The 14,739-nt window shown below is 33.7% G+C and overlaps 2 protein-coding genes and 2 pseudogenes across 2 annotated transcripts; 3 read left to right on the forward strand and 1 right to left on the reverse strand.

Moving 5' to 3' along the window:
- Positions 1 to 2,985: 2,985 nt before the first annotated feature.
- On the reverse strand, positions 2,986 to 6,321 carry LOC102592253 (uncharacterized; annotated as a pseudogene).
- Positions 6,322 to 7,260: 939 nt separating this feature from the next.
- On the forward strand, positions 7,261 to 8,622 carry LOC102592594 (uncharacterized; annotated as a pseudogene).
- Positions 8,623 to 12,647: 4,025 nt separating this feature from the next.
- Positions 12,648 to 13,426, forward strand: LOC107061881 (uncharacterized). Its single transcript, XM_015311813.1, has 2 exons — positions 12,648 to 12,717; positions 12,795 to 13,426. The coding sequence occupies exons 1-2, from the start codon at positions 12,650 to 12,652 to the stop codon at positions 13,075 to 13,077; spliced, it is 351 nt and encodes a 116-aa protein (XP_015167299.1). The 5' UTR covers positions 12,648 to 12,649; the 3' UTR covers positions 13,078 to 13,426.
- Positions 13,114 to 13,858, forward strand: LOC107061877 (uncharacterized). The gene is made up of 2 exons (XM_015311807.1): positions 13,114 to 13,445; positions 13,531 to 13,858. The coding sequence occupies exons 1-2, from the start codon at positions 13,114 to 13,116 to the stop codon at positions 13,856 to 13,858; spliced, it is 660 nt and encodes a 219-aa protein (XP_015167293.1).
- Positions 13,859 to 14,739: the final 881 nt, after the last annotated feature.

Raw genomic sequence — 14,739 nt, forward strand, 5'->3', positions numbered from 1 at the left:
GCCCACTAGTTGAATATTATACAAAAATTACCCAACGCTTAAACATGATACAAAATAATTGATTACACTTAAATTAGTAACTTGCAATGTATCTAATGTGTGTACCTGATACATCTTAGTGAACTTTGTGTATCTGATACACACTGAATAGTACATGTTTTGAATGATATATACACCAATAAACATTATTTTTGTATCAATAATTTCACATAATTACAACAACTCCACACATGATACAAATGCCCACCAGTTGAACATGATACAAAAATTTTCCAACCCTTAAGCATGATACAAACAAAGAAGTACAGTTAAATTAGTAACTTGTCATTTATCTTATGTTTGTATCTGATACATTTTAGCAAACTTTTATATCTGATGCATACTGAAAAAATACAAGTTTTGAATGATACACTATTGAACATCATCTTTTTATCAATAATTTCAGAAAATTACAACAACTCCTTAAATAATGAACAAAATTAGGGTTTAGTGTATCAACTAATTAAGCTTAAATATTGATACATTACAATATGAAATATTATATTTTTATTAATGTATCATTGTTTGATTTACTAATCGAAACGCATGCAATAATCAATAAAAGAAGATCGGCATACTAACTGATTACACTTAAATACTGATACATTACAATATGAAACATGAATTTCGTTGTTTATGTATGATTTGTGATTAACTAAAAAAAAGGTATAAAAAATGATAGATTTAAAAAAAAAACATCTGATATATAAGTTCTATTGAGCTTATGTTTCTAGTAATGATAAACTTTCTGCAGATTCGATAAACTCGCACCTCATCACTTTTCGGGAATTTCTTCAACAGAAAACTTATCAATCTCCGACTGAGCCATATAATATTCCCATCTCATCTCGTCCTCCATTGTTGTTCACAGATAATATCAGTGCTCTCCATCTCACGACATATTTGGTATTACATGCTCCTTCTTCAACTTCTCAATGTTTATTTTCGTCATTATTAATGGATTGTGCAGTTTTTTGATCTGTTTTCAATCCAACCAATATCTTCGGAATAAAAAACACGACGAGTGTTATTTGAGTTTAATTGTGTAAAACCAAGACTAAAAGATGGTGCATCATCCATATGATTCAACGTTTTGAAGAAGAAAAAAATGAAAAATAAAGGATGAACAGATAGTTTGAAGAGATGATCAGATTACCTATTTCACGTTGGATTAGTTAAAGTAATGAAAAAAATTAACTGATAAGAAAATGGGGAGAGATTTGTGGAGTGAAATCAGGAAGTGATAAACTTTGATTTTTGGAATTGTGAGTTATGTATCCGGCAGATTAGTTTTAGGAGGAAAATAAGGGATTTTGGAAAATTTTAGAAATGGTAGGGAATAATGGGAATTATGGAAAAAAGAGGTGTGTATATAGGTAATTTTTCCTTTTTTTTTTTCAAGAAAAGACAATTAATTAAGTTGACCTAGAAATGGATAGAGTACATGTTAATCATAATACAGCCTCCCAAGTGACTATGAAAATGCCTTTTTGAATCTACACTTCAATGTCTAAATTTTTAATTAGCACATCCCAATAATTTTACTAATATTTGTAATACAAAGTACTCATAGATAGTGGAACGAGAAAAATAATTTTCTTTTAGATCTACTACAACTTTCACTATTAATAAAAAATATGAATTAGCGACCGACCATTTATAGCACATATATTAATGATAAAAAATTTGTTACTAATTCTATTTAATTAGCGATGGATTGGCATGATTATCAAAAATATATATTAGTTATGAGCAATTGAACGATGCTATTCTTATCTATTCTCTAATAGTCGTAGCTAATATATTTTTTTGATATTTCATCGCTTGACTGGATTAACGATAGATTTGCCTTTTTCTATTTAGTTACACATTCCTAATTCTTGTTTTTTCAGTAGTAATGATAAAACTAGAAATTTAAGGCATTTGAAAGAGTGTGTAATAGCTCACTGATTGAGTGCTCTTGCACCAAAGTGGAATGGGGTTAAGTGATCGATCTGCCGAAGTTATGAGATGTAAAATTTAAATTGGTAGGGGAGCTTTCAGCTTTCCGCCTTATACAGAAGCCTACGAGTTGCTAGATACATCGGCTAAGGTTTCATGATTATCCTATCTTACACAAATTATTTGCTTGTAACTATTCAATACCTCTACGAAAAATTGATCACATTGGAACATTTCCAAAGTCGAATACACTTTGAATTTGATAAATGCATTGCTTGTGAAGTATGTGTGCGTGTATGTCTTATAGATATACACGTTGTTGATTAGAAGTTGGAAACTGATATTCTAAAGAATATTCAGAAACCTTATAGCTGCAAAAGTTTAAAAATCACAAAATTCAAAAGTCTTGTTCCTTCTTAAACTTCGTCATTCTTCAACATATATGCGGTCAGAGCCTTGGCTACTCCCATTGAGAGCTTACAATTTCATGTTTTATTTCACTTTCCGATAAGGGCTCTTTTCACCTTTTTCTTCCAATACTACTTCGCTATTAATCCCTCAGGAGTATTTAGCCTTACAAGATGTTCATGTTGCTCTAACAACATTATACTCGAAAACACAAGATATTATTAAGTATTATACAGCATTGTCAAAAAGTTTCCACTTTTCTCTTTCTTTTTTGTTTCTCAATTATCAATTCCAAATTTCTTGTTTTATTCATAACTGATTGAATAATTTTTTGATTGTAAGCAAAGTCTCCATACTTGTCATGAAACGGCACCGTTACAGCTTCCCATTGATTGTAACTTCTAATTTTCATATTTAGCACTCCTCCAATAACATCAATTACTTAGCAGCATTGCCTACGTGGCGCCTATCAAAAAATTTCACGTTCAGTTAAACAGGTTCACATAAAATGAAACGGAAAGAGGTATAGGTAGAATTTTACCTGTCTCCATACTAGGGGAGATAGGATCGGAGCCGTAACATTAACCATATGAATTGTTAATGTTGATTTGTACTTTTGTTTCTCACATAATTTCTTATTAGAATTAGAATCATGACCAATAAAGTGCTATAACTTGTAAACGTTTCACCATTTTGAAGCCCAATAACTTGATCCAAATAGAACTCAATGGGCCTTTTACATGGATCTAAATAATTGGGCCGAGTATCAAATGTGAATGGCTCTTTAGAACCTAACCATATCTTGAACGTTTGCATTGGTAGCCCTAATTCTTTTGCATTCATTAGCCATGGATATAATTGCACTGAATAGCCCCATGACACTGAAAATGACCAATTTCTATTTAAATCATAGCACAATGTTTGTTGCACCGCCCGACTCGGGTCCTTTTCGTAAGCCTTTAGGAGCTTTTTCACCGAGTCGAGGCGGTTCATTGACGGAAATAGGGGGACGTAGAGTGCCTAAGTGGTGCAGCGACACTAGCGGCGCCACCGGATGTGCTGCCAATAGCCCTCGTGGGCTTCCTGTTATATCCATCTTAAAACATAACATACATCAAATAGACTATTCATACTTAGATTTATTTTTCCTAACAAATAAATCAAGTCGATCGATAATAGAAAAATACTATGGTACCGGTGGATAATAATCCAATATGTAGCTTTGATTTAGACCATCTAAAATTTATGTTTAAATTATATCTCCAGAACCTAGTAAGTCGTCCTGTGTTTAGAATCTGGAACCCATAAAATTCTTGATTCATCTTTGGTCGGCGGCTGTCGGAACTCGAAAGTGTAGCAACGACAAAGCTAGTATTTTAAGTTTATGAATTCTATTACAGATAACTTACCAAAGTCTGGATAAATCAATTATACCTATTAAAGAAATTTCTAAACAAAAACATGAAATCTTGACTAAAGCTATTGAATTTTATCGTACGTACCTAAAATAATTTCTAAAAATGAGAATGATAGTACAATATTAAAGTAAAATATTGTAGGTATAATACCTACCTGATGGAAACCAAGTTCATGTGTGAGAGGAACGCCAATCTCAGCCATACAACCATCGATCCTTTGATCCGAACCGTACAAATAATGGTAGCGATTAATGCAACCGTCTAAAATCTTTACTAACTCCGCCGCGAGAGGGTGGCTAATGGCAATGTCGCCACCTCTAAACGCCATACTATACGAACACACCACGTTTTGCTCCACACTTTCGGAATTTCCACCAATATAATACATTTGATTGTGATCGTATTTACCCAAAATTGCCACTAAATTCTCCGCAAAAAATATTGTATCGTCATCTCCCAACACGTACCATCTCACATTTGTTAACCCTAGTTCAAAACTCTCCTTCACAATCCTCGCGATCCTTATAGTTGACCTGCAGTGACAGAATCAAGATTTTCATTAAGGAAATTCAATATGAAAGATTTTTGCGGTCTTAATAAACTAAATATGTGTTTATATGCCAAAACGTGATTTGAATCTTATGGTATTAAACAAATCAATCAAGTAGAACATTAAAGTTATAGAATTACCAAAGAAATTAAAGCTTCAATAAAAAAATAAGACAATGAAATTGAAACAGAAAGAGTATATGCCAAAAATAAAATAAAATTGAGCAATAAAAGAAATTCAGATAAACCCCTTGTGTCCCTAGATCCGCCCCTACTAAACTATTGCCGAACCAACAATTGTACTCAAATTCGGAGGTGTCTTGAGACACCCTATAAGGTGGAGAAGTTTCGGGCCACGACTCATTGTGTGGCTCCTGATCGAGCCACACAAACTCTCGCGTTACATTTGGTCTCCACCAGAGATCAGTGTAACGCGAGCGATTGTGCCATGTTTTAGCGGATCCTCCAATGCCAAAGAGAATATGAGATATATTTGTTTCTTCTTCTTTGATGAAGTATTTTTCTTTGTTATTATGTGTAACCACAACATTATTGGAGAAATGAGTAGCGAAAAAGATAATTAAATAAATGGATGCTACTAAGCTTATGATAATTAGAAAGCCCTTCATGAAAAATGGCAAAAAAGAAACTTGGATGAGAAGTGTTTTTTCTGAAACATTAAAGGTTGTTAATTGTTCTTCTTTCTTCAAAGGGTAGTTATGGAATTTAGTTTGTTTTGTTCAATTTAATACTTCCTCTCTTTTTTAAATTAAATTATTGAATCTCGTGGTGTTAAATACTAAAAATGTGTATAATTAATAATATACGAAAATATCATTTGAATTTTATGATCTTAAATATATCACGCAAGATATTGAAATTGAAGAGTTGCTAAATTTGTAAACTCATATTCTTTTTATATACAGATTAGAAAGAAAGTAAGAAATTAAAAAAAAAAGTTTTCACCTTGATTCTTTATTAGGGATAGGATGATATATCTTATATAATATTAGATAATTCTTATCCTAGGTAGTATTTGGGTTGAGTTAAGTTTAATATTCATTTTTAAATCGTAAAATTATTAGAGTTATACTTATTTAAATTCTTGATTTATCTGATGTTGAACTCTTATATTATATTAGTTGTACGTATACATTTCATTAGTCAGACTTTTTTTAAAACTAACCTAATGACTTTTTTTATATTATATTAGACAATCTTCATCTTAAAAATTATGTTTTGAATCTGAATTAAGTTCATGAGTCCCCAATATAGAATATAAGGGTAAATACAACATGGTATTATGTTAGAGTAGAACAATGCTAGGTCTATTATGTTAGAGTAGAACAATGCTAGGTCTTCCCTTCAAAATAAAAGAATATAGTAGTATAATAGAATATTAGTTAGATAACCCATACATTAAAGTTTTCATTGAGATGAGAACTTTGGATCAGTTTTTTAATTATTACTGTTTTGTTTTATTTTACAAAAAATCACTTGTTTATACATTGGAATATTAAAAAAAAATCTAGTAGAAGCATTGATCTGTTTTTTTTTTTTTTCATTTTCACTTTATGTTCGAACTATGTATATCTGTTTTTCAGAATGTTATTTCTAACAAGATCTTTTTCATTCTCAAGATTCAAATTCGAGATTTCTAATTAAAAATAGAAAAATTTTGAACTATCCCATCACAATTCATATTTGACGGATTGATTTGTTTGGAAATGTACACATTACTCTATTATTGAGGTTCACAACTATGAGTTTAAAATGGATCTTGCCAACAAATAAATCCAATACATAGAAATAGAATTCTACACGAGTCATAAATTTGTTTATTGGCACAAATAACAAAATAATAATAAGATAAAAATTTACTCGCACAAGTTATGTATATGAAATTAATGAATAAGTTATGCCGCGTGCTAACACAGATTGTGGTAGGATGATTAAATGTTTCCATTCTTAATCAAAGATCTTGAGTTTGAATTCGTAAAATAAAAAAATCCTATTAAAAACGTTATTCCCAAAAATAAACTTTACAATTCGTAAATTCAAATTTATATCATGTAGTCCATTGCCATGAATCGTACTTAATAATAGCGTACGCACTTTCTCAAAATAGTTTAATGTTTCTACTAGACCTATGTAATCGTTCAAAATGAAATAATTAATATTAAGTGATAATTATTCAATCATTGATCCAAAGTTGTGATCTAAATGAAAACATTAAAATTTGCATGGGTTATCTAACTCGTCCACTTTATTTTCCTTGAAGGGGTGACCCAAAATTGTTTTATAATTCACCCTCAATTTTTTGATTTTTTTTTTATAAGTGTAATTCTTTTTTACTTTACCGAGGTATATAAAGTTAAGCACTAGGATTTAAGTAATATGTATTGTTAATGTAAATAATTTTTTACACTAAATCTCTTTAAAATGTAATATTTATAATTTTTAAAAATAAAATAAAATATCAGATACCATCAATAAAAATGGCTTGATAGTATATATAATAAATTAAAAAAATCAACATACTCCCTCCATTCCATCAAGAATGACACTGTTCTTTTTTAATCTAATCCAAAATTGATGACTCTTTTCTAAAGTAGAAAAACTTTTTATTTTACCTTTAGTAACAAATATTTTAAAATCACACAAATATTATGAAAGACGCACAATTAAAAAAAATAGTAAATTACAACCACAAAAATATTATAACAACATATATAAAAATTACAGCTTTAAATCATTTACTTTTTTTTCTAAAGTTCGTATTCAGTCAAACTATATAATAAAAATTGAAAAGATCAAGAAAATAGGACCAATCCTTTAGGTTCCATAGGTTCAGTACTCTACAGAAAAAACTTTTGAAGAATATAGCAAAGATTTAATTAAGGCAATGTCTCTATTGAACCATAAACTATTCCCAATTCTTTTCACCATTTTTATGATTAAGGACCTTCTAATTGCCATTTGCTTAGTCTACACCATTTCACTAATCTCCTTCACTTCTCATTTCTCCAAAAGCTATGAGCATACAAATAAACTAGAAAATATCAACAAAGATTTAGAAGAAGAAACAAACATATCCCATATTCTCTTTGGTATTCCGGGGTCCACAAAAACGTGGAACAATCGCTCGCGTTACTCTAGCCTCTGGTGGAGACCAAATGAAACGCGAGGGCTTGTGTGGCTCAACAAGAAGCCCCACAAAGATGTGACGTGGCCCGAAAATTCCTTGCCCTATAGGGTCTCTCAAGACATCCAAATTCAAGTACACTTGTTGGTTTGGTGACAGGTTAGTAGAACGAAAGGATGGTCAGTTGAAATTTTTTTATAGAAAATTTATATTGTTATGTTGTTATATATTTAAGAGTCATTTCTACTCTTTTTTTCCTTTGCATTATGAAATAATGAGTTGCATTTGTATAGACATTTCGATCGGGTGTTACTAGTGAAATAGCCCTTCTAGTCATATATTTTTGTTACTCCGCCAAATTTCATAAAGTATTCGATCCAATTTAATAATAGTTCCCCAAAATTTAGAAAATTATTTTCTAATTGAAACCCATACATATTTTTGGAGGTCTTGTTGTTGCTGATTTAATTTTTCTGAAAATATACATATAACATATCCATATTTTTTTCACCACGACGTGCATTTTAATTTGTGTCACAACTAGTACTTGACCTACTCTTATTTTGTCTAGATATAATCCAAGTAAGATCAAGTACTTTGAAAATCATCTTTACCGAAATAAATATGATTATAGACTATATATAGGTGAAAATAGATTTTTATATATAATAAAATCATGAATATCTTTGGTGAAATTTTTTACTTCGCCACTATAGATCAGCTGTGAGGATCGTGAGAATTGTAAAGGAGAGCTTTGAACTAGGGTTGTCAAATGTGAGATGGTTCGTAATGGGAGATGACGATACAGTACTTTTTACGGAGAATTTAGTGACGGTTTTGAGTAAATACGATCGCAACCAAATGTGTTATATTGGTCGGAATTCCGAAAGTGTGGAGGCAAATGTGATGTGTTCCTATAATATGACATATGGTGGCGGCGGCACCGCTATTAGTTATCCACTCGTGATGGAGCTCGTTAAGATTTTAGACGATTGCATTAATCGTTACCATTACGTGTTCGGTTCTGATTTGATGATATCTAATTGTATGGCTGAGATTGGTGTTCCTCTTACAAAAGAACTTGGTTTCCATCAGGTACATACATACCCCCACAACTTTTGAATATTATTTAGGGAAAAAAGGACAATATACCCTGAACTATCGTAAATGGTATGCAGATACCCTCCGTCATACTTTTGGGATATTGGTGCCCCTGCCGTCAAAAAACTAGAGCATATATGCCCTTCACTCTAACGAAAGACTAAATAGGGACACGTGGCACAATCTTATCCGTCGATCCGATATTTAATAAATGTCGGGTCGGTGGATATGAAAGATGAAAAAATGAAGATGATTTGGGGAATTTTCTCTGTGTCTATTGATCAATAATTACAAAGCTTTATACAAGAAATAAGGACTAATCTGCAAATAGTAAAAGACTACAAGATAATTTCCTAAACTATGTAACTAATTGCAACTAATATCTGTACAGCTCATCTATTCTAGAAGGTGTTTTATTTCGTGTATTTGTTGTGTCACTATTGGGCTGAATGTACACTGTATATACTTTATTTTGAGCCCAATTACATTAAGCCCTTAATGAAGGATAAAACTTCAGCCCAGGTCAGACTTCAAAATTTCTCCGACAAAATCATCCTTGATCTAGAAGCATCAAGTCTTGTCTCTCTTGTCTCAATCATTTCATATTCTCCCTTCTTCTGTGTGTCAATGGAGGAAGAGGAAATCTTCTCTCCAACATCCCCCCTCAAGTTGGAGGGGATGGAAATCACACCCAACTTGTCCAAGAGGCGTTGATGAGAACCCCCATTTAGAGGCTTGGTGAACAGATCTGCGAGCTGACCTTCCGATGGAACAAATGAGAGAGAAATAAGGCCTGATAAGAACTGTTGGCGAACAAAGTGGCAGTCCAAATCCACGTGTTTCGTACGCTCATGAAACACCGGATTGCGAGCAATATGGATGGCGGCCTTGCTATCAAAGTGAACTGGAACAGGAAGGTCCGGTGGAACAGAAAGATCCTCAAGGAGGCGTACCAGCTAGGTAAGTTCAGCAGTGACCTGTCTCATGGACATATACTCTGCCTCAGCAGATGAAAGTGAAACAGAGGCTTGTTTTTTGGATTTCCAAGAAATTGGAGCTCCACCTAGAGTGATGAAGAAACCACTAACAGATCTCCGTGTGTCTTTGCAGGAAGCCCAATCGGCATCACAAAAAGCAAGCAAATCGAAGGAAAGATATGAAGACAAGAGAATGCCTTGACCAGGATCTGACTTGAGATAACGCAACACACGCAGGGCAGCTGAAAAATGAGACACAGTGGGTAGCTGGATATATTGGTTGAGACAGAGAACCGTGAAAGAGAGATCAGGACGGGTATGAGTAAGGTAATTCAACTTCCCTACTAATGTTCTGTAAAGAGTAGGGTTCTCCATCAATGGCCCATCATCATGCTGTAGCGTAGAGTAAGGGTCAAGAGGAGAAGAAACAAGAGAACCAGAAGACTCAAACTCCCCTAAAAGATCCTGAGTGAATTTGCGTTGACTCAAAATGAACCTCTGTCTCTCTCTGATGACTTCGATACCCAAAAAATAGTGAATGTCCCCCAAGTTCTTAACTCGAAACTCAGAGTTGAGAAAATCAGTGATAGAAGCAATCTCAGATGTGTCATTGCATGTTAGCAGTATGTCATCCACATACACAACCAATATGGATATAAGAGCACTAGTTGTCTTGAAAAATAAAGAATAGTCATTGAGAGAACTAGAATACCCTTTATATGCCAAAGAACCAGTAAGTTGGGCATACCACTGTCGGGAAGCCTGTTTTAACCCATAAAGAGACTTCCTTAAGAGACAAACATGATTAGGAGAAGGTGGGGGAAAACCTGGAGGAAACATCATGTACACTTCTTCTTGTAGTTCGCCATGTAAAAATGCATTATTTACATCAAGTTGGGACACTCTCCAACCCTTCTTGATGGCAATAGTGAACAAACATCTGATTGTAGTGATCTTTACCACAGGTGAAAAGGTCTCACTAAAATCAATGCCTTCCTTTTGAATGTCCCCCCTTATCACCAATCTAGCTTTTAGCCTTTCAATAGAACCATCTGAGTTATGCTTGACTTTATAAACCCATTTACATGGCAAAGGTCTCTTACCTGGTGGTAGTTCCACAACCTCTCAGGTACCATTTAAGTGAAGAGCTGCAAGTTCTGTTTCCATTGCCTTGTGCCATCCAGAATGTTTACATGCTTCATCAAAGCTCTTAGGCTCTGTGATAAAGGACAGAGAGTGTATGATGTTTTGATTTGGCACAGACAAAGCAGTAAAAGAAAAAATATTAGGACTGGAAGAATGAACAAAACAAGAGTTAGTGACATCAGTGAGTAAAATGGAGTTGCAAACAAAGTCCTTTAGGTAGGAAGGTTGATGACTTAATTTGGCTGACCTTCTAGGAGGGGTAGGAATGGTGGGCGACACAAGAGTGATAGGAGTGGTTGACAATAGAACAGGAGGCTCTGGAGATGATGTCCATGTACCCCTGCAAAAATCATCTACAATGGTTAAAAAACAGTTATAAACATCATGAGTGGAAGTTTTGAAAGGTCCCCATGTGTCAATATGTATCAGCTCAAATATCCTTTTAGATTTAATGCTACTGACAGGAAAGGGCAACCTGCTTTGTCTAGCTTTAGGACAAACAGGACAAATGTAAAGAGAAACAAAAGGGAATGAAATGAAATCAAGATTTTTCATTGCTGAAAAAGGTAAATGTCCCAGTCTTACATGCCATAGAGCTATATCAGAAACAACATTGGCACAAATAGGAACTGAAACAGACCTAAGATTAGAACTAGAAACTGAAACAGATACATTACTGGAAATATTTCCTTTTGGAATTGAAACTAAATCACTAGAGACAACTTTGGAATTTCTTCCTTTTTGAAAAAAAACATCTTCTTTAAGAGACTCTGATTGCATCCTAGATACCTTGAGTAGATAAAGACCATCTCCTACTTCACCAAAAACTTGTTCCTTCCTCATTAAATGGTATTGTAATACACAAGCACTAGGAGTGAATAAAACATTACAATTGAGATGATTGGCTAACTTATGAACTGATAATAAGTTATATTTGAAATTCGAGACATATAAGACATTGTGGAGAGTGAGATTAGGCAATATACTTATGCTTCCTATATGTGTCACAATGACCTTAAAAGAGTTAGGTAAAGTGAGATGCAAAGGCATAGATAGAGGAAGCAAAGAAATAAAAGATTTAGAATCAAAACACATGTGCTCAGATGCTCCTGAGTCAATAATCCAAGTCCCAGAATTATAGCCTGTAAAACATGATTCCGAGTATTTTAGAATTGTACCGACAACTGCATTTGCAATGATTATTGTACCGGCAACCGAGTATTCCGAGTGTTTCGATTTATTGGGATGGCGAAATTATACATGACGAAAATACCGTTTATTATAATTGTCCTCCCAAACACAATGCTAAATATTCAATTAATGTCCGATATCATAAATTTCTTTCATCAATTTATAAAAGAATGGGTATAAACAGTACTGGTTATAATTTGATTATAGTCGAAAAATACCCTACTTCATTTTTATCACAAGGACAAGTAAATTTTGGAGAGTGGATTATCTATAATGACGAATCGTTGACCGACTTTTTGAGGGTTCCAAATGACTACATAGATCAAATCAAGTTAACAATACTTGAAATCTATGTTAGGAAGGAGCCTAAGACTAGTCAACAACGTTCTCCTTTATCGGTCGATGTCCATCCCCGATTAGAAAATCGTAATAGCGTTGATGGATTTTCGATAACTCAATCTACTGATTTTTCTAACATGACTCATTATCAAAATATTCTTACCGGTCGATATGATGTTTGATTTGAACGAAACTATCAAATGAAAGTGACTGGTAATGCTCAATAATTATATTTCGATTATTATTTGTTGATTTTGTCAATTATTTTATTAATTTATATGATTTATTATTCTTCTTATTATTATATATTTTGTAGCGGTTAACCTCAACAAGATATGAATATTTCTCCAAGTTATGGACTAGATAATTATTTTGGTCAGTCCTAACACTTTGAAATGACGGAAAATGTTGGGACATCCTCAAATTTTCATGTCTCGCCTACTTTTGATGCAGATGATTGTCGGTATGTCCAACACTTGATTTTTTATTTAAGTAAGTTAATTGCATGAGACAAATATTTATACTTTTTTACATATATAGGGAAAATATCACACAAGATGAGCCCATTGATCCTGTGAATATCGATGATCGTGACCTTCCAAATTACGGCTCACCTTCAACTAGTGATAGTGATGATTTGTCTAATGCCGAGGAATCAGGAGATAATGTTCCATTTAAGGCATCATCTAGTGATGATGATTTTTTAATGCCCAATCGATCGCCAAGACCAATGTCCATGAGTCCGTTTCGTAATCATGAAATTCCTTATCTGGATCATCTCCAAGATGGTCCAGATATCTTTGGCGATACACATGATGAATAAACATCACAACGTACGTGGGGTGAACCGGAAGATTTCATGAATGGTGCTATTTATATTGAAAAAGGCATGTTATTCAATTCAAAGAAGCAGTTGCAAAGAGCAGTTAAGCTTCTACATTTAAAGATAGCGAGGGAGTACTTTGTTATTAAATCGACAAAGAAATCATGGCGACTTGTTTGCAGGCGTGTAGAACAAGGATGTCGATTTAGGCTAACTTCTTTTAATGATAAACATACTAACATGTGGAAAGTTGGAAGATACATTAAAGAACATACATGTGATATGGGTACGTGCCGTGATGGACATTTCAACTTGGATGTTGAGATGATTGCTAACGTCCTCCGTGTTGATATAGAGAAAACGCCAAGGTACTATTTTATCCTTAGATGATTTTTCTTTAATAAGAAAATATTCATTTTTTATTTGATAATTAATATTATTTTTACTTTCGAGGTTTTCCATCAAAGACTGTCAAACGGCCGTTCTTAAAGCATATGGCATTTCGATAAGCAGAAGAAAAGTCTATCTTGGTCGCAAGCGTGCTTTTGAAAAAGTCTATAGTACTTGGGAGGGTTATTTTGCCGGGTTGCCGAGGTTCATGGAAGCTTTGAAACACTTCGATCCTGGAACAATAGTTGAATGGAAAACAGAGCGGCGTGTCGATGTCATTGAAGATGTATTCAACTATGTATTCTGGACTTTTAAATCATGCATTGATGGATTTGTGTTTTGTCGACCTGTTATATCGATCGACGGAACACGTGTCTATGGAAAAATATGATATCAAGTTGTTGATTGCGATTGCAATGGATGGTAACGGCTCAATATTACCTTTGGCATTTGCAATAGTTGCGAATGAGAGCATGGAGACATGGAGTTTATTTTTGGATCATTTGCACTTGCACGTTGTCAAGGGTCGTAGAAGTGTGGCATTGATTTCAGATAGGCATCACAGAATACTCTCATCCATGTATAATTCTCCCAATTGGCAGGCCCCATTTGGGTTCCATCGTTTTTGTTTTTGACATTTGAAGGTGAATTTTCAAAAAAAATTAAAAAATGTCACTTTAAACAACCTTTTATGGGCAGCTGCAAATCACTGTCAGGAGAAAAAAAAATTTGGAAAAAATGGAGATGATCAAGGAGATTAATCCGGAAGCATACGTGTGGTTAATGAAGAACGGTCTTGACAAATGGACATTGCACAGGGATGGAGGTAGGAGATGGGGCATGCTGACAACAAACAGTTCCGAGTCATTCAATAGTCTTCTTAAGTCAGCCAGGAGCCTGCCAGTTACTGCAATGGTAAGACTCACTTACAATCAGATTGTGAACCGATTTGTTACAAGATCAAAATTTGTCAATCAGCTAGTACAACAAAAGCAACAATGGATGCCTAAACCATTCAAGATTTTTGAGGATAATCGAAAAAAGTCACAGCGTCACACACTTATCAACTATCACCAACAAAGGGAAAACATATTTGAGGTGCAGACACATACGCATCATGGTTGTGGTGGTAATAAGCACATTGTAAATGCATCACAAGGAAAATGTCAATGTGGTAAATGGCAATCATACCACATTCCGTGTTCTCATGCAATAAAGGGATTTGACCAAATTGGGTATCAAGCATGGGAGCATATGGCACCAGAATTCAGC

This window comes from Solanum tuberosum, unplaced genomic scaffold (assembly GCF_000226075.1).
Source record: "Solanum tuberosum cultivar DM 1-3 516 R44 unplaced genomic scaffold, SolTub_3.0 scf00177, whole genome shotgun sequence".
Lineage (NCBI taxonomy): Eukaryota > Viridiplantae > Streptophyta > Magnoliopsida > Solanales > Solanaceae > Solanum > Solanum tuberosum.